The sequence below is a fragment of the Leptosomus discolor genome, chromosome 5 (genome assembly GCF_034619465.1).
Source record: "Leptosomus discolor isolate bLepDis1 chromosome 5, bLepDis1.hap2, whole genome shotgun sequence".
Classification (NCBI taxonomy): domain Eukaryota; kingdom Metazoa; phylum Chordata; class Aves; order Leptosomiformes; family Leptosomidae; genus Leptosomus; species Leptosomus discolor.
Window position 1 is genome coordinate 10,896,613 of NC_141395.1, and position 19,781 is coordinate 10,916,393.

The 19,781-nt window shown below is 45.2% G+C and overlaps 1 protein-coding gene across 1 annotated transcript in view; it reads left to right on the forward strand.

Annotated features, from left to right (window-relative positions):
- The window catches only part of ESYT3 (extended synaptotagmin 3), a 32,246-nt gene extending 13,353 nt beyond the window's left edge, over nt 1-18,893 (forward strand). The window contains exons 5-23 of the mRNA XM_086465360.1: nt 330-396; nt 949-1,038; nt 2,101-2,156; nt 4,850-4,970; nt 5,946-6,119; nt 6,669-6,751; nt 7,192-7,240; nt 7,893-7,982; nt 8,835-8,897; nt 8,991-9,059; nt 10,310-10,375; nt 11,756-11,842; nt 12,649-12,798; nt 13,358-13,794; nt 14,937-15,026; nt 15,618-15,749; nt 17,149-17,254; nt 17,882-17,931; nt 18,822-18,893. Of these exons, the coding sequence (XP_086321486.1) occupies nt 330-396; nt 949-1,038; nt 2,101-2,156; nt 4,850-4,970; nt 5,946-6,119; nt 6,669-6,751; nt 7,192-7,240; nt 7,893-7,982; nt 8,835-8,897; nt 8,991-9,059; nt 10,310-10,375; nt 11,756-11,842; nt 12,649-12,798; nt 13,358-13,794; nt 14,937-15,026; nt 15,618-15,749; nt 17,149-17,254; nt 17,882-17,931; nt 18,822-18,858 (2,017 nt within the window). The 3' untranslated portion in view covers nt 18,859-18,893. The remainder of the gene's footprint in view (nt 1-329; nt 397-948; nt 1,039-2,100; nt 2,157-4,849; nt 4,971-5,945; nt 6,120-6,668; nt 6,752-7,191; nt 7,241-7,892; nt 7,983-8,834; nt 8,898-8,990; nt 9,060-10,309; nt 10,376-11,755; nt 11,843-12,648; nt 12,799-13,357; nt 13,795-14,936; nt 15,027-15,617; nt 15,750-17,148; nt 17,255-17,881; nt 17,932-18,821) is intronic.
- Nucleotides 18,894-19,781: the final 888 nt, after the last annotated feature.

Genomic DNA, 19,781 nt, shown 5'->3' on the forward strand with positions numbered 1-19,781 from the left:
TTGAATGAGCCTGTTGATCCCCCTCCTTGGAGCAAGCTTGCCTCAGCCAACTGCCTGTCTTAAGAATGGAAAAGTAACCTTGAAATACAGATGTTGCTTTGACATTTTGCAGGTAGATCAATATCCCAGCTGACTGCAAGGTTTCTCTTGTGAAGATCTGACCCTTGTTCAATGTGCTCAACTTTCCCTTTTCAGTTGCTTGAAAATCCGTCTCTGCCTGGGGGGTCATGTTATCAGTCATTAAACTGATTTCATTTATACTCTGTACAGCCCAAAATTTCTCATCGTACTATTGCGAACTGTGGAATAATGTGAGAATTTTCTTTCAGTTACATAGGGGACTGTGAGATTCACATGGACATAGCGAAATTTAATCTTGGAGTGAAAGGCATACAGGTGCGTGCAGTGTTAACGTTGTCTGTTCAAGGCCGTGTGTGGCAGGAGGTGGCATGTCTCAACGGGGAGGTCATGACACATAGCTTGAAAACCACCAACTATCAGGCTTGGGATGATTGGCTTTATCCCTTGTGTTTTGGCTGGGGAAATGATGCCTTCCATGGAAAACACCTAAATACCACTTTTAAGCTGCTTAGTGTGACCCTTAAACAGGGTCAGCGGTAGAGCATTGAGCTTATGTGGGCCAGATTCTGCCACTGGAGTTCAGAGGAGCTGCGTGATAGTAGAGAACATGTTGAAAGCTAATAGGCGAATTGCTCCATTGTGTGGCAGTCAGGATTACAGAGAGACTCCACAAACTTGGAAAGCATTGCCTGATACCAGTAGCAATGGTTTGGGAGGGAGGAGGTTATTGTTGTTATTAAATTCTAAATAAAATGACTTCAAGTAGGACTTTTAAAATAATCTCCATCACTGAAAAGCTCACAGTTTTGAAACTGCACCCTGAGATTACCTTCAGACTCAGTTTTCCTTGGTCTATTCTGTTTGCAGTTGTATGGGACGTTGCGGGTGATACTGGAACCCCTTCTGACTGATGCACCTTTTATTGGAGCGGTGACCTTGTTTTTTATGCAGAAACCGGTGAGTCAGTAGTGAACTGCACTCTGCAGCCTTCTTCCTTCTTGTCTGTCTTAATGCATGGACAGATCTTCAGTGAGTGACACAAGCTGTCCATCACTGATAACCCAAACTGCACGACTGTGAATGCCTCGCAGTGCGGGTTATTTGCTATGAATAGCAAATTCCTGATTGTTCGGTGTTCCTCTTGAACTCCAAAAGGACAGGAATGAATTTGCCCTATTCTTTTGTAGTAGTGCCTAAAAAGTTACTTGCTTTGCTCTAAGAACGGGAGGACTTTTCAATGGTGACAGCACAGGAGCCATTTCCTAGGCCTTTACTGCAAGGTTCCCAGCAGGTGGATTTTAAATCTTCCCATTTGTAGGTTTGAAATGCAGTCACCTTGGAGATGGTCGTGCTTTGAAAGCTCGCCTGTTTAAGTTCACGTGCCTTGCAGTTGGTTTGTGGTTTGATAAAATATGAGAAACCTTCTAGTCTTGTAAGAACCAGTTGTCTTACAGCACACAGCTTTGCTTGCGTGTGGGTTATCCTCTGCTAGAGTTCATGGAAGTCATGCATTTTTGATCTTGGATGAGGTGTTTTTGTGTTTAGATGTAGTAGCATTATTTTAGCACATGAAAAAAACCTTTTTGTTTATTGTGTGACTAGAAATACAGACTCCCCAGATCGGGTGGTGTTTGTAAATCCCCCTGCCTCAGGGCAGAGGCCAGCCCCTAAGTGAAAGGATGAGGAAACAACTTCAAAGTCTAGGTGGAGCTGTCAGATTTACTATGCATGACCCCAAGGCATCTGCCAGTGGCCATTGCTAGGGGCTGTCTTTCCCTCTGCTTGCAGGGTAAGTCCCAGTGATACTCTTATTTCGGGGATGGCAGGTAAAATAGGTAAGAGAAGTGTAACCAGCTGTTGGTTTTAATGTACAGATGCAGTCACTGACGTCTGCAGGTTTTCCTTTCTTTAAACAGCTGGCTTTGTTTTAGAAGCATTTGCTTCCCCTTTAAATTCTACCTTTGTTCTGAATTAAATTTTAATGGTTCTGTGTAACTTTTCTCCCTGATCTTGTTGTAGCACTTGGAAATCAACTGGGCGGGCATGAGCAACCTCCTGGATGTCCCAGGGATTAAGTGAGTGTCTGTTTTGCTTCACTTCATTCTTGTTTAAAAAGCCTTTGGAAGTTGGGATGGCTTTCTCCAGTAATCATCAAAGTTATTCTCAAGAGTGGTGTCTGAAAGGTGTTAATGCCGATATTCATGCCATCGTATCTGGCTGTGGAGTTTGCAAAACCTGAGGAGGGTGCTTTTTGCATCCTGTCAAGATTGTTTCAATCACTTCGTTGCATTTGGGACTTAGGATGGAAACGGTAAATCCCCCAAACTACAACCATCTATAAAGTAAAAAAGGAGCCCTTCTGTTTCCCTGTGCCAGTTATAAAGGTAGATGAGCAGACCTAGGTGACAGGCAGTCTGTGCTTATGTTTATTTACCTTAAAGCGAAAAAAGACTAGGTATCGCAGAGTTGCTGTCCCTCTGACGAACTGAAATACAATCCATGACAAAGAAAACTGCACCAGATTTGTAAGGAGAGGTGTTCTTCTCTTTCTGTGTCATCTGCTCACCCTTCAGGTTCTTCAGAAAATATAGCTCTTCCCCAGTGCCTCTCGTACATCAAACTTGCACAGCAAGGATGAAAACCTTAGCGGTTTTCAGTACTATTAAGTTTCAAACTGTTTATCCAGATTGGAGATTCACTTTGTCCTTGTTCCTTAGTGTAAGGAGAAAATTCTGTTCCAGAAGAACAAAATATATTTGGTTCCTCAGCCATTGCCTTTCTCCCCTTAAATACAAATGCAGACGCTTCTGTTCCCCTCTCTTTCCCCTGCAGCTCGTGGTTTGCAGACTCTTAGGAAGTGGCTGGCTACTTTAGGTGCCAGTTTATGCATTAAAGGGCCTCTGAAGACCTTTGATGTTGAGTGAGAGGAAGTTTTCTTTTTCTCTTAATTTGAGGCCAGAGTAGCCTTTTGCCCTGAAGTTTGCCCCAAGAGCTCCAGTTTTTATCAGAGGAATTAATCTGTTCTTTTCTATCGTGGGTTCCTTAATCCTTGCAGGGAGAAGGTATGTAGGTGTTCCAACCTACAGCCTCTCATGTAATTAAGTGCAAATTTGGTGTCCTAAATTTTCACTCCCTGGTTCTCTCCCAGGGATTTGAACACAGAAACCCTTGCTTGTTCAACAGCACCGCACATGAAAGCGGGGAGCAAAGCATGCCTGTGAATAGGCTGAAGTACAGGTTGAACAAGAGCTCTCCCTTTCAAATGGATCAGGCTTAATGCAGAGTTTAGAAACTGGATGCAGTCATCTGTCCTCACATACAAGCTGTGTTTAGTTGGGTGTGCACTGCAACTTGAGAGAAGGGACAATTCTGTGACCTTCCTGTGGGGTTTTTGTTTGAAGGAAAGTCAACAGCCTGACCAAGGGCTTGCAGGCTCCTGGTTTCACATTTGGAGTAGGAGAGGACTTCCCAGCCTCATCTGTGAACTGTGACAATTGTGTTGCACAGTCTTACTGTGAGAAGCTGCCTTATAACTGCCTTATAAGCACTAGATTTATCAAGAAAACGAAAGTCTTTCAGATGCTTGGTGTTCTTGGGTTTTCCTCTTAATACTGTCTTCTGCTCATGCTGACATTTAGTTGAAAACCTCTCATTAATTACCTGGAGAGTCCTGCACGTCCGTGATGGCCATATACTTCTTGCCCAGGAGAAATGGGTCAAATTAGTTGTCCCCACCATACAAACAGAGCAATTGTAAGAAAAGATTTAAACTGAAAAGCTAAAAATGTGTATATTTTAGACTGGAAAGATTCCTTAAACTCCAAGACAGACTGTACCCTCAGTTCAGCCAGTGTGATCTCCTGTGTGTTAAAGGTCCAGTTACTTCCAACAAGATTTTCCTTCTTGGTGCAAAATATACCACGATACAGATGCTCATCTTTTGATTGTTTTTCTATTAGGAAAAAAAAAAAAAGCCAAAGTAACTTTGTTTTGCATGTGGCTGGCCTCTCCTTCCGTTTTACAGTAAGGTCTCAGCATGTGGCCCAGAGCAGACAGCAGTGTGCGCTGGGGCCGTGTTCTAAAAACAAACTACCTTGAGGTCTTGAGCCCACTGGAAAATGCTGAAAATTCTTGATTGCCTCCTCACCTTGTCTGTCTCTGGTGTTGGCATTCCCAAGGAAACCCGGAAGGCACATGGGTTTGTAGGACTTGCTTGGGTGCATGATGATCTCATCATAGGGATCCCGAGAAGCTGCCCCATGATCATACTGTCCTCTGCAGCAGCTCCAATGGACATGAATTATTGATAGCCTAAGCTTCCACAGTGATCCACATCCACCTTCAGTGACTGGTTCTGGTGTTGAACTGTCCTTCCCATTTCCTCTTACTCGAAGCTAAATGTTGCACGTGAGTTTCTTCTGCCCATGTGCAGTTGTACGTAGGCACACTTTCATAGAATCACAGAATCATTTAGGTTGGAAAAGACCCTTAAGATCATCGCATCCGTTAACCCAGCACTGCCAAGTCCCCCACTAAATCATGTCCCCAAGCACCACATCTACACATCTTTTAAACACCTCCAGGGATGGTGACTCCACCACTTCCCTGGGCAGCCTGTTCCAGTGCTTGACAACCCTTTGGGGGAAGGTAGGCAGTATCACTCTTTTCACAGTGCCCATTTCTTTCGCTGTGCCTCACTCTTTCATTCTGCCTGAAATTGTGATTGACTGTAGAGATTTAGGTTGCTTTTTTCCCCCCGCACCTGCAGTGTAATGTCAGACTCGCTGATTCAAGACTTCATTGCTGCACGACTGGTTCTACCAAACAGGATCACAGTCCCTCTGAAGAAGAACATGAACATTGCCCACTTGAGGTTCCCTGTACCGCATGTGAGTGATTGTTGGTTTGGTTTTTTTTTTTTTTTCAGTTGAGGGTATTAATCTGCCTGAGTGTGCATCACTGCAATGTGGATGCATGCCAGCTTAGTGCCTTAGGTTCCTGCATCAGCTGTTTCAACCTGGATTGTAGGTAATATTTCAGAAATATAAAAGCAGATGTTGAATAGTTCATCATTTGCAGGGGGTGGGTTAGGGAGTCCTACCCTCCGTACATGGCATAAGTAGTCTGTTTAGACACTGAGCTCATTTACCGATTTTAAACCTTTAGTCTCATTTGAGAATACCACAGATATTCCATGAGCCATGAGTGTCAGGCTACTTAATTTTTTTACTGTTCTATGAAGGGGTGTAAATAGGGAGCTCAGAGAGTGACATCTCTTTGTTACAGAAAAAAATGCAGGGAAAAAAGACCCTAACAACAAATCTTCTAAATGCTTTACATATCCAAATCTTCAGTCTCCTTCATCCATCGAATACCTAATACACTCATTAATGAGGGAAATATAAAGGAATGACAGAGGGATGCTCCCTATTGCAAACTTGCATCAGCAAATTGAAGTTGAATGGCCACTCTGCAGTGAAGAAGGAACCTGCCCATGGGTGCCTAGTTCCTCCTTCAGTCAGTGGGAATTGATCTTTACTCTACACTTGATTTGACTGTGGCTGTAATCCTGTGTGCATATATATGTTTCTGATTTAAAAATAAATTGGAGACTATTCCTTTTAGATTATCTAGATTGGATTGTGTATCTGTTTAAGGTTTGGGTTTTTTCCTCTAGGTAAGTGGTGGAAAAAGTGTTTCAACACAGCTGTCATTGGAAATACACTTCATCAAAATACATGTCTTTGCAAAACTGTCATGGTGACTACCCTTGCTGCCTGAAATAACTAGTTTTAGGAGGCAGCATATTTTAATTATCCAAAAATCACGTTTTCATGACCAATTTTGTATCTTATTTTATTCAGGGAGTAATAAGGGTTCATCTGCTGGAAGCTGAAAACCTTGTCCAGAAAGACAGTTTCCTTGGTGCAATCAGGGGGAAGTCTGACCCGTATGCTCTTCTTCGCGTTGGCACGGTGCAGTATCGAAGCAAGACGGTTTCCCGGGACCTTAATCCCATTTGGAATGAGACGTTTGAGGTACTGAATCTTTTGATCTTTCCATCTGTAGGATGCACAGCCGTTTACACCCCTGTGCTTGGAGGACCTTCTCTTAGCTGACTGCAGTGGAGCAGGTGGACTTCCTTGTTACTTGATTGAGGCATTGCTGTCCCTTAAACAAGTTCAAACTTACATTCCAAACTTGAAATGTCATTCAGGTTGATCTAATTTACATATGTGGGTATGTAATGGGTACATGCATACATTTGGAGGAGGCGCAAAGCGCTGCTCTAAATATCAGTCAGTGCAGCAGTCTGTGCAGCTGTAGTCTGCTCTAGCGTTGATTCTTTGCTTGTTAGGGATACCAGTTTGAGGGGCTTAATGTGTAGTTCAAAACCAAGCAAACTGGTTTTTGAAATACTTTCACCTGTGATCGATTGTATTTGTTACACAGTTAGCCATGAAACAGCAGGGAGTGTCCTTAATGTGTTGTATGGCTGTGAAGTGTCGTGTTCCTGTCCACAGCCTCAGCTTATATGAACCTACGAGAATGCTTTTCTTTTTAATCAGTACCTCTTTCTCCTCCAGTTTGTTGTTCATGAAGTGCCTGGTCAGGACTTAGAAGTGGACTTGTACGATGAAGATCCAGATAAAGATGACTTTATGGGCAGGTAAATTAGCATGACCCTTGCTCGGGATCCAGTAACCCCTGCAGTGGGACACCCAGGTTATTCATACTGGAAATTTAATATTGGAGGAAGCTATTCCCTTTGTCCAGATATTGATACTGAGTGATTGGTTCCTAGTGCAACTGCCTTTGAACATGGTAGACAATGGTCCCAGACTCCTGCAGGGAATCCTAGGAAGCCGTTAGAAGTGATAGTTACTGCACGGCTTGAAATTTACTTCAAATTTATTTTAGTTTTGGAAGTATTTCAAGGGGGAGACTTCAGAAGTGTAAGTGCGTTCCAGCGCACACAGGTAATGCGGAGAAGTTGTAATTTGGAACAGATTTGAATGTGGGCTTTTTTGGTGGTGGTTTCTTCTCCCCCCAACAGCAGTATTCTGTATGGCTAAATATACACTGAAACGCTTGCTTTTCGTCTTTCAGCTTGCTTATAAGCCTAGTGGATGTAATGAATGACAGAACTGTTGATGAGGTAAAGATCACAGCTTATTTCTAGATGTGGTTGGTGGTGTATGCTTATATGTACTCATTTGTGCTCGCCCTCTGCTACTACATAGTTTCTGTGTGCTTAAAACTTCCTTGCCCGCTTGCGCTGTGGTATTTTCACAAAAAGTAAATACATTTGCTCAGAACACTTAAAGTGGCTCTTACGGTAATTTTTACAATCAAGCTGGCAACCTCGGACAGCCCTGAGGTTATGCCAAGCCAGCGGCGGGTATCTCGTGTTGGTATCTCATGTCCTGCATGTACCAAATGTTTTGTACAAGGCTACAGATAAAGTTTAGTGAAGCAGTCTGATTGCTGAGGGAAGAGATGATCCGATCGTACTGCGGTTCACCCTGCAGTCCAGCACTCTGCAAACAACGCCAGGGTGCCTCTCCTGTGCTGCTGGTGGTTGGAAATAGCCATATGCTTTGCATGTATATGGAGATCTTATTTTTATTTTTTCTGGCTTGTGTTTCTGAGTAGATGGACACGCTACAATCTAAGTGTCAAAAATGCAAGCTAAGGCGCTCGAAGTACAATTCGTATTGTCTATTGTACGTAAGTCTCAGACTGCAATGTATATATAAAAATTATTCTTTCTCACAGTTCTCAAGATACTCTTTGTTGTCTCCATTTAGTGGTTTCCCTTAAGTAAGACAACAAGCGGACATTTGCATTTAAAACTGGAGTGGCTTTCGCTAGTAAACGACCAGGAAAAGGTACATGAGGTGAGTATATTTGCTTAAAGGATTCCGATACTCTGATCCCTGTCCACTGATCAACAAAGGAGTGTGCAAAATCAGGAACCCTGGGCGATCTCATGGGAGTTTATTTTTTGTCTGACAAAGTTTTGATGTGATTCACTCCCCTCGCCCCTCCTGAAGAGGAAGGGCATTTGCTTGCCCCAGGTCCCCTGGTAATTCAGGAGTAACTCAAATCTGGCAGCTCTTTTTCCTTGAATTAGCAAAGATTTGACTCACAGCACGATGGCCTCTCACAGTTCCCTTCTTTGGTAATTTTCCCTTCCATCTTCATCTAAGATCCGTGTAGAAACCCTGTCTATAACCTGTAGTAGTCATAGACAAATACTCAGCACCGGTGCTTGGTAGGGCCATAGTTCCAAATTATGTCCGTCTTGTCCAGCAGAATTGCTTGGATAAAGCCCATCTCCCAAGGATGCTGCTTCTTCATAATGAAGCAAAAGCATTAGAGTTCCACTGAAGTGCATGAAATTTGTTTCCGGGCTTTATTCTGCTGACACTGGGTTACTGATGTTGGTGTATGTGGTTGAGCGTGTTTTTAGGTGTCTTGCTGCACTGGGGAATCCCAACCAGTTCTGCTCTAGAGAGACCAAAGAGCCTTAAGGCCAGTGAATTGAAAAGACTTCCACCTTTTTGTACTTGTCTGCTTACAACTGTCATGCTGTATTGCCTTGTGCTGTATTGCAAGTTTTAGGAGAAAGGTGAAGAGCTGCTTAGCTTTCAGAAACTGTCCTTTGACTTTGTGTTGGGCTTTATGTTGTCCTTGATGGGTGATCATGCCTACCTTGTGTTTTGTTTTATCTTTCCTGGCCTTTGCAGGATAAGAAGGGTCTGTCTACAGCGATTCTGATAGTCTACTTGGACAGTGCCTTCAACCTTCCAGTAAGTACAAACCACGTGCAGGCAGCCTTCACTCCTAACCTTTTTTTAAAGCCCACAAATTAATAGTTTTTAAATACTCTTTTACTAATTCAGAAAAACCACTTTGAGTATTCGAATGGTGATTGTGGAGCGAAGAAGATCAAAAATAACAAGTACCTCAAGGTAAAATTTATATTCTTCTCCCATGCTTGCAAAACAACATTCTGGATTGTGCGGTATCATAGCAACTGAAACTAGCTGTGGTTAAAAGGAAATAATCTCTCCACTGTCAGAATCTAAGTGACCAGGGGTTCAAAGAACTGATTGAAAGCTCACCCCCACCCCAGTGAAAGTCTAGGAGGTCCAAAGGGGAATGCAGCACAGAAATGTTTGATTGGGGGGGGGGTTGTCTTTATTTTTATTTTATACTTTAGAGAACCTCCAGACATCAGACCAAGTCATGTTATCCTTTCTGCTGCTGCTGCAGGGGTTCTTTCCATGCTGAGCTGTTCCAGCGTGACCTCCCGCATTGGGGTGGGAGGAATATGTGTTTGTGGTAGCCTTCCCGTCCATTGGACACCTGACCACCAGATTCCTTCCCCCTCAGTTTTAGAGGGATTCAGAAGCCACTCTGTCATTCATGCCTCCTCTCTTTTTGCTTCTGTTCACTTTTTCCCCCAAATACTGCGTTTTGCTCCTGTGATGTAAATGGTGGGTATAGGGAAGAATGTCTTTCTCCCTTTTTTCTTCAACAAGCTACACAAACCACAGCTCTGAGCAATGGATAAAGCTTCCCATTCTCTCTGCGTAGGTCCCCTCCTAAATGCGATCTTTACAATTTAGATGAGTTACCAGCACTGTGATATACGTCACATTTGATAATCCTTAATTCTGGATGGTGTTGTATCCACTTTGTATGATGTTGTGCCAAGAGCAGATCCTCAGCCTTAACTTCTATAGCGTTAGTGCAGAGAAGCACAGCACGAGAGGTTCAGTGTTACTGCTTCTGGAAAGAAATTGTTACTTGATGCTGAAGACTCGCTTCTAGCTGCTTTACAGCACGTCCTGAGCCTTGGAAACAATTCTGAGAGTCCTGTTTCATTCAGGAGTGATGAAGACTTCCCACAAAGTCTTCAACTCTCTTCTTTGTTTCCTCCCAGCTTCTGACAAATTTTTAGCTGCTCACTTGCTGAAACCTAAATACATAAAACTTTGGCTTAAATGTGTACTCTTGATGGTAGAGGGTGAGACTGTGCTGTGTTACGGCTGGAGTCTTTCCTGTCTGCTGCACTCTTCAGGTGTCCCGCACCTGAAAGCTATTGTCAGCTTTCCAGCAACTTATTTCAAGTAAGAGTAGTGGTTTGATATCGCTTCCTGTAAACTATAAGTGTCTCTTCTTTTTTTTTTTTTTTAATCCTTGTATTAAATGACAGAAGATGGAACGAGAACCTTCCTCCTTCGTTCTGCTCACAGTAGGAAACAAGACTCAGAAAAGCAAGGTGAGGCTGTTTGACTCCTCTGCTTTTCTTAAATACTTCCTATTTTATGGGTGGCTATCTCCAAGCAGCCTCTAGGAAGGGTAGGACCAGTGAAGCTGACGTGAAGAGCTGTAGTTATGGTGATAGCTGCAGAGGCTGGGAGGTGGGGGTCAACCAGGAAGTGGGAGCACCGTGTCACTGAGTTGTGCTTGATCAGTGAGTGTCTGGTCAGCTGCTGTAGAGGTGTGTGGTTCTGTGCTCATGGCCATGAGGTCATGTCGGTCAAGGTGCTCTAGTTCTACGACAGTTGGAGAGGAAAAAAAATGATAGATCTCCAGTCTGGCTCATGCTTTCTCAGAGCATCATTTGCATCAAAATGGCATTTGTTCCCTCATCAGAGTCTCCTGGCTCCTGTGTTTCACAGTTTTACTGACTTTATTTTTTTTTTTTTTTAACCTGGGCAAAATGTATCCAGATCTCATCCACTTCACTTTCAGTTCCATTTTTTTTTTTTTTTTTTTTTTTGCCTGATGAGTATGAGCAACAGCTGAATTCTGCCCTCCCAGTAGCTGTTCTTATTGCCCGACAGCTGGATGCAGATGAGGGCGGCCCTATGTTCTTCCGGCCACCCAACAAACAGGAACGAATCCTGTTGGCCACGCACAAGCATACGGCACTGGCACCTATTTTCCTTTGTTTCTTCCACTTGCTCCATTTGGAAATAGGGGTCTGCTTGCGTTTTTACCTTTTCTGGCTTTCCCCTTTCCCCACCACGTCACCTGCCTCTCCCAGGCTAGGTCAGACTTCCAGCTTTCCCCTTGCTGCCAGCACTCGTGGCCTGGCGGAAGCAGCTGGTTTACGGAGCAGCCTCCACCACAGCCCCGTGGGCGCTTTCCATGCTCTTTCATCCTCAAAGCGGATGGCGCTGAAGCTGTGCCATCCTGCTCTTCCCACGAGCTCTACACCCCTCAAACTGCCCCTCTAGCTTTCCGGCCCTTCCCCTCCAGCTCGCTGCAGCTTTGGGAGCCGGCTCTGGGTGCCTGCAGGCTGCAAGCAGCACTCTGGCTCTCCCTGGGTGGAGAGGTGGGAGGGAGGGAGCGGTGCCTTGCTGCCGGTGAGGCAGGCTGCTGGTCCAGGCGGCACTGGCTGGGGCCAACTGCAGCTCGCCAGACTTGTTCTTCGGCATTTCCACACCCCGAAGAACTTGTTCTGGTTTTGCCAGAGACTTTGCTTTTGCATGCTTCCGACCTGGAAATTTCACTTTCTCCCTACAGCTGGGGTGTAGCATCACTGGGTAAAAAACAAGAGGGTCACCGTGACCCTCTCTGGTGATGGGTGTCATGGTATTCTTTGCTGCTTACGGGACAAGCTAATGTGTATGCCACGATCTTCTTGTTGCAGACCTGCAATTTCAGCAAAGATCCCACGTGGGGCCAGGCTTTCACCTTCTTTGTCCACAGTGCTCATTCCCAGTCACTCCATGTTGAGGTGAGAGAAAAGGCTTTCCTTCAAAGACCGCGTGCACGTCTGTAGGAAGAAACCTCTTTTATGGCGGATGTGATCTCGGTGCTGCTTGTTTCTGCGTGCTTGTATCGGGGTCCTCCTACTTAAGCACCAGCTGTTGCACAGGCAATTCTGTTAGGTGATGCTGAGATGTACCTTTGCTCGAGCGTCGCGTAACGCATAATGTCTTAGTTCAAAACTTGGGATGTTTCTGGCTGCAAAGTGCAAAGAAGGTTTTATGCAGGTCTGTGTGTAGTAAAACCAGGAGTATTTTGCGGTCAGAAATTGCAGCCTTCGTAATTGTCAAGCAGAGTCCTATGTCTTTGCCTTGGTATTTTGGCTCGTTAAGAAATCCTGTATCTCGCTAGCACACGTTGCAGTCACAGCCAGTTCTATGGCTGTTCACTTGGCTGCAGAAGTGGCTTTGGACTTACAGGGTGTTTTGAGGTTAAGTTGGCTAAACAAGCTATTACCTAAAAAGCTTATAAAGGTTTGGACCAGTTGTCATCCTAGCAGCCTGGGACATTTTCTCCAGAAAGTCAAGTAAATCCCAGGGCCTAGTTTTTCTGCTAAGGCAGTTGCTTCTCTGCATAGTTAGAAATGGGATTTTTACTCCAAATGTAACAATTTGTTACACTCCTTAAATACTGGTATCACCCATTTGGAAGTAACCATACTTGATGGTATGTTCTGAAGTAAATAAGCTGATTTTGGTCTCTGTCTGAAATACCTTCTTGCTTTGCTGTTCCCAGTGGTATCTAATAAAAACTTTTTTTGTTCTTTTCGCCTAGATAAAAGACAAGGATCGGGATAGTGCCCTGGGAACTTCAGTGGTATGTCTCTCCCACTTACTTAAGGACCCAACCATGACTCTGGATCAGAGGTTTCACCTGGATCATTCCAGTCCAGACAGCTTCATCAAGATGAAACTTGTGTTGCGGGTGAGTTGTTCTTTGCCATAGTCACTCGGCTTCCCCAGCGGAAGCATCCAGTTCGAACCAGGCAAAAGAGGTGAAAGGTGGGTGTGGAGAAATGCAGCTTTGCTTCACAGATGAGTAGAAAGTAGAAGTGTGACAAGGTCTTTAAGTGCAATTAAGAGCGCATGGTGGAGCCGAGAGGGATCCCTGAGGCTTCCTAAAATTTAGTGTAGTGCCACTGCTGAAAATCTTTTCATGACAGTGAAGAGCTGGACTGAGAAAATCTAAGCTGGGAAATCAAAGCTGCTAAACAGTGAGAGATACTGATGCTTAGGAATTGTTTTCTCACTGCGCTCTTGGTCAGTGTTTAGACACTGTTAAATACATACACGGTAGGTAGGGCAAGGGAAGAGAACGTCACGGCTAATCCCATGGGCCTCTTTCATCTTTAATGGCAGATTCCTGCTGTTATAGTTTGGTGGTGAATTTCCTCCGAGGTGGTAATTCTGCCATGGACACTGGTGCTTTGGGAGCAGCACTCATTTCTCTGCCTTGTGATTTTTTAATTTTTTTTTTTTTTTAGGCCTTGAATGTTGAAGAACCTGATCCACAAAGAGTCAAGGCTGGTGTCAATGCCTCGAAGCCAGGTCCTGTGCGTGTCATGGAGAAGGGTGGAAACCAGCAAAAGTTTGCCTCCCCACCCAAACCAGAAGTCTCAAAAGTACCTCCAGTGGGCAAAGACTGTGCAGCACTTGAATCCCTGCTGACAAAGGACAGCAGAGAAGACCTGGACACAAATGACAGTTCAGCAGCACCAAGTGAAAGTGTGGCTGGCCTTAATGAGACAGAGCGTGAGCAAAATCCAGAGTATCACCCGCCGTCAGCGTTGCACACCAGAGCCACAGTAGTGCCCATGCTGCCAGTCGTACAGGAACTGAGGCTTGCGCCCAGTGTTGCTTCACTGGGTTCTCTGCCTTCGTCTTGCTTTGAATTAAGTAGCAGCAATCTGGACCTTCAGAAGTAGGTGGTTCTTCCAGCTGAGTTGTTCTTCTCTTGGGAAGGTTTAGGTTTCGTAGGTCGTTGTTGCGTACAGTTAAATGCAAGACTGCCAAGTTGTTTGGAGTCTTGGGTCTCAAATCGCCTTACAAAGAACTGGTCCAAGTATTCCAGCCAACAGCAAAGTAAATTACAGGGTGACTATCAGATCAGGCGTAAAGTGAAAGCATTTCCTTCCCTGGCTCTCCTAAGAGGTGCTGCGTGTGTTGGCTTTATATTGTTTAAGAGCCTCTCACACAGAACATCCTGGGTCCCGTAACACTCATGATTTTAGCAGCAGGAGGTTGGAAGTCTGAATATCCCACTTCTGTCTGCTTAAAGTTTTGGATGCTGTGTTTTGAGACTCTCATAGTGCTGTGAACAAAGCTTTTGTGGATAGGGGGGGGGGGGTGTGTGTGTGTCCTTCCCACAGCACCAAGGGTGAGGCTGCAGGTGGTCTGCTCTGTCAAGGAGGATGGAGAGCCGGATCTGTCTGTCCCAGGGTGCACAATGGAGCTAGTAGAATCCCTAATGAACTCAAGTAGCAAAGAAGGTCCATCTCAATTAAGAGAGCATCAGAGCAGTTATCAACCTGAACATCAAACCCAGCTCCAGCTGTTCAGTCTAGTACTTCTGGACTGGAAATTCCCTAGCTCTGAACAGGGTCTCATTTATAAACCATTTTTAAGCAGTTTTGGATTTGAAACCGCTTTAACAACATGCAGAATGAAATACATAAAGGTCCCATTTTGCATATACAGACATCCTCGAAGGAGCCGTGTAGCATGCGAACCTGTACTCTGCTGCTCCATCTGCAGCGGGCCAAGCAGGTGCTGTCCTGGCCCTTTGTACCGTGGGGCTGAAATCGGGAACCTGTGCAGAGGGGCGGCTAGGCAGTGCTGGCACTAACGGGAGCGTTGTTTCTGCGGAGCCCCTGTGGCTCAGCTGCTTTCTAGACAGCAGGCCTGAGGATGCCAGAAAGAAGAACAGTGCCCTTCAGGTGTTTTCAGTTGAAGAGGCGTCACCAGCTTCTGAAGCCCTTGTCGCGTTGGCGCGCTGCTAGGTCTGTGCATGCGGTCTGTTAAATAGCTGGGTTTAAAAGCGTTGACTGTGCAACTGTCTTACAGCGGGACTGAAATGCCCCTGGGGGAGATTCAGCTGACGGTGCGGTACGCGTCCGTACGGCAGAGCCTCGTCGTGCTGGTCAATGGCTGCAGGTAACGCTGGCCGTGGCTTGTGTCTAACCGTGAAGGAGAGGGGAGGAGCGCTCGAGCTTGTGGCAGGCGTTCAGCAGAGCTGGAGCAGAACCACGTGCAGCGGGAGCTGCCCGGCCGAGACGCCTTCGCGTTGGCTGACTCCAGCCTGTGCGGCCGCACTGAGCCCAGGCAGGTGGAAACCACCAGCTCTGGTCAGTGCCAGCAGCAGGTCTGCGAGAGTGGCCAGCCAGTAGTGCTCGCTGCAGCAGAGATACTTTAACGTTCGTCCACCCAAAACTTCCTCTGAACAGCACTGACAGCTGATGTGTGCCTTGGGATGTCACGACAGGCATCATGACAAGGCTTGACACCTATGGCTGAATTTGTAAATGTTAACATAGGAACCCCGATAAGTGGCCACACACTCGGTAGTGAAAATTTTGTTTAACCTCACATCCTTAAAGCTTTATTTGCTTATGTTCCAACTCCCAAGATAACTGGTTTCGGCCCATGAACCCCTGAAGGGTTGGTCTGATTCTAAGAGAGACAAAGTATTGAAACACACAGTGCAGGAACCTGCCTTGCTTGTCCTAACTGTGTTTCTTTTAACAGAAACTTAGTGCCCTCCTCCAATCGTGGAGTAGATCCGTATGTTCGTATATACCTGCTTCCAGACAGAAGGTGGACAAGCAGGAAGAAGACTTCCGTTAAGAAAAAAACTCTGAACCCCCAATACGATGAGAAGTAAGAAAATGTTAATTGTGATGGCTTGCTGCTGAAATAGTTATGAGCTCAGTATAATGAAAGGGCTCACCTAAGGTCTGCTGCTGTTGCTCCTGAGGATTGTCTTGTGAACATTGCGGGTCTTAGGAAAAAACTGGCACTTTAACTGCAAGTACTTGGTGCTGGCCTTGCTCTGGGCACGGTGTTGCCTGTCCCCCTGCAGAGGGCCACCTTCTCCCCCCGCTTCCCTGACCGTGGCAGCAGGTGCAGGCTCCTTTGCGCACAGACGTTCCCCCACCCGTGTTTGACTCCCTGTCACTGCAGAGGCAAACGTTCCGTTGGGGTACCTCGCAAAGCCTCCTTCTCTGCTCGTCCTTCTCTGCCTGATGCTTATTCTGAGGGCTTCCAAAAGCTGAAGGCAGAAAGTCAGAGCCTTTGGACAGACGGATGGATGTTGTCATTGAGAACTGGTGAGGGCAGGGTGAAATGCTGCCGCCTCTTTGACGGCGTCACATCCGCAGCTCTGCCACCGAAATGGAGTGTGTTTTGTGTAAAACCAAACGCAGCAATGCTTAGGTGCGTTTGAGAGGAGGTTTTAATCACCGATGTAGAGGAAGGTACATATGTGAAAATATGTGAGTGTTGGGTGATCCTGGGTGACTCAGTTTTTTCCTGTGTTGGGTCCTTTCTGTGTATGTCCGTATAGGGCAGAAATGGAGAAAAGATTTTAAACCATTTCATCTTAACACCCAAAACACTAGAGTTGTGGATTTCGCTTCTGCCTATTCTCGTGTAACTCCACGGACTTAGTGCCAGCACAGCTGTTACAAACAGCATCTCTTTGTCCTCATCCCCAGGGTTGACGTGTCCCGTACATCCTCAATTAAGGACAGGGGGTTGGGCGATACTTAGCTCCAAAACACATTACCTGTTTTACAGCTCTGACTTGAGGAAGAGCTATTTGGGTGGGCAGAACTCAAATGATTTACCGTGGACACTAGATGATGTGCGCCAGAGGCGTGAGTCAGAGCCATTAAGAATTTAATTGCCACAGGTTTCAAGCTTTGTCTTAATGTGGTATAAACCTACTTTGTAAACTTGGGGGGTTGGCTCAGCTATTTCCTCTGAGTAATAAAGGCTGCATGGAAAACACGCTGACCTTCCATGAAGGGGGGAAATGATGGTAAATAGCATTTCATCATGGGTGCGTGTTTTCCTCCTTCCCCCTGGCACGGTGAACAGCCTGAGCAGGTGTCACAGTCTTTCATGAGGCCTGGAAGATGTTTCTTACCACATGAATAAAATCGAACTGTAGAATTGCCTTCCCTGGGTCTTCCTCCTCTGCTGGCATTCTGGCCACTGGTGCTTACAGGATTTTAAGCTTTGACTTAAGTCTCTCCTTTCAAAACTCCACTTTTAGGTTTGAATTCTTTGAATCTTTGGAAGATGTCAAGAAAAGGACACTGGACATTGCAGTGAAAAACAGCAGGCCATTCATTTCACAGGAAAGGAAGGAGCTGGGGAAAGTGAGTATCAAGAAACTACAGTACTGATTTAATAGAGCTGAACAGTCTGAGCTGAGCGCTTCCTGTAATCCTGAAATGTGCTTCTAGTAACTACGCCGCAGTAATAGGACTGGCAAGCTGGAAACAGCTTTTTCTGCCAGATTTTCACCTGAAATCAGGCGCTCTCCACATGGAACCCTGTGTGGTCTCATGTGATTCGTGTGCCATGCTGCTTCACTTCAGAAGGGCGCTCCCAAAATAAAAACGTCTTTCCTGGGCTCCGCAGCTGCCCCTTTGGGGACGGCTCCGATAGTGCAAACACGAAGCTGAGGAACAAAAATGTGTGATTAAAGCCCAGAATTGGCCGACAGTGCTTTAAGCTTCCTGTGAACGTCTTTGGTTCTGTGACAAGGGAACTGGAACCACTTCTGTGACAGATCCGTTTCCAAGTTGTGCTGCAAAACACTGAGCTTGCGGGGCGGAGGCTGGCTGGGGCCTGGGCCCTGGGAGCGCAGGAAGCTCATCTGCCCCGAGCCTGAGCTGCAGCGCTAGAACTTGGAAGCGGGTCTGCCCTGGGAGGAGCGCGAGCTGAGCTCGTCACTTTGTACGCTGATTAATACACAGAGAAATAAAATTTGCTTTTTAAAGGTGCGGATTGACTTGTCACGGGAGGACTTAATAAAAGGTTTTGCACAATGGTAAGTTTTGACGTCCCTGCTTCCAGACCCTGCCCCGTGCTTCGCTGGGAGTTTGCATGCCTGCAAGTGGGCTGTGCGCTTCGGTGAGCGAGAAGAGTGTTTGAGCTGCACATGCAGGACTAACTTGAACTAATCTGGTAGTTTTATCTAAGTTGTATGTTAATCCAGTTGCTAGTGCAATACCTGCCCTGCGAAACAGTTTTAATAAGAGGCCCATATATCAATTACAGTCTTCAGCATATTTTAACTTACCATAAAAGCCACTGGGACACATAAGCAAAAGAACTATGTTCATTAAAGTAACCTTGCAACAAATTTTACCTTGGATAAAGATCTTGACTAAATGAATGCTCTGATCAGCAATATATATACATGATAAAACTTTAATTACAAAGCATTTATAGAAACTATTATAATAAGCCACTTACAGTTTTGCTTCTCTGTTCATTGTGGTTCAGACTGAAACCTTAAGCATCAGTCTGAGGCAAAGATTAAGATCCAAGGGTGTTTTTTTCCCCTTCTACGTCTGTAGCTAATGGCAGTAGTTCTTCCTACTCCTCCAGCGGAGCCCGAGGAATGCAGTGGGGGTAGGCCAGGAGCTTGCCCTCCACCCAGGCAGTGAGCCGGGACTGGCCAGCGGGATAGGAACACCACCTTCCCCTGGCCCAGCTGCGTCCGAGTCTCGCGTCTGAGTACAGGAGCAGGAGAAAAACGATGCATCCAGAGCTCCTGGTAAAGAGCTGAAGTGTGAGGCCATCTCCAAAGCCTCCGTTGCTGTGCTGCCTGTGAAGCACAAGCAACAGAGCAGCCCAAGTTCTCTCTGTTTTACCAGTTAAAACTTTATAGTGGTTTAAGACTTTCTTTAATTACTTACTGTGTCTGTCTTGCAGGTATGAGCTGACAAGGAGCAGACGCAAGAAAAACTGATTTCTTCTCATGCACATAAGCTACTACTTTTTCAACTTTATATGAATGTACATATCTCTCTTGTAATTAACGTGTTTTGAACAGTCACTGCAAATCTGAAGCAGTCTCCAGCTCAGGACATGTAAATTTAATGATGCTACTCAGAGATTAGTTCTCGCTGAAGTAAAAAAAAAAAAAAAAAAAAAGCCACAAACCCCAAAAAACCCACATTGGGAATAATAATAATAAGTCCTTTGTTTTTGCTGTTTCTGGCCTATCTCCCCCACAGAACCCTTGAGGATGAACACTCTATTAAGGAAGTGGTGTACCTGGAGGTATTTTCGACTGTCAGTAAAGGGTTGCTGCTTTGCTTGCCAGTCTCGTTTCCCCAGGATCCTATTCATGTTGTTTTAACGTGAAAGCATTGTACTTCAAAAATTTATTATTTTAGAACAGCATTCTTCATCTGCAGGGCTACAGAACCTGTTGAAAGAAACTGTTTAAGACCTATAGCAATTCTTTTTTGAGAAACTAAGAAATTGATAGTCCACTGTTCAAAGGTACCTTAGCGCAGATTGTGGCTGCAGGTGTGTATATAATGAGCTTCCACAAGCAAGGAGATGAGTTTACCAAGATGTCTTTAAGGTTTTAGTTTGTGATGCCTTAACATGTTTTGTTCTTTGTTGCAGTACATTTCAAAATCTTGTAAACCTTGATAGCAAAGCATTCTGCCTGAGGAACAGCAGAGTTTTGTAAAGTAAGCTTTAGTAATATTGGAGCAAAATATACCAAAATATTTTTGGAAGCTCGGTGTACTTGTTTCTGTACAATAAACTTCTACCTGTCTTGCATAAGAAACTTTATCTATGCCTTTCTAAAACTGGCTTTTGATATACGACCACGACAACCTCACATCCAGGCAAGGCAGAAACTCATAAACCACG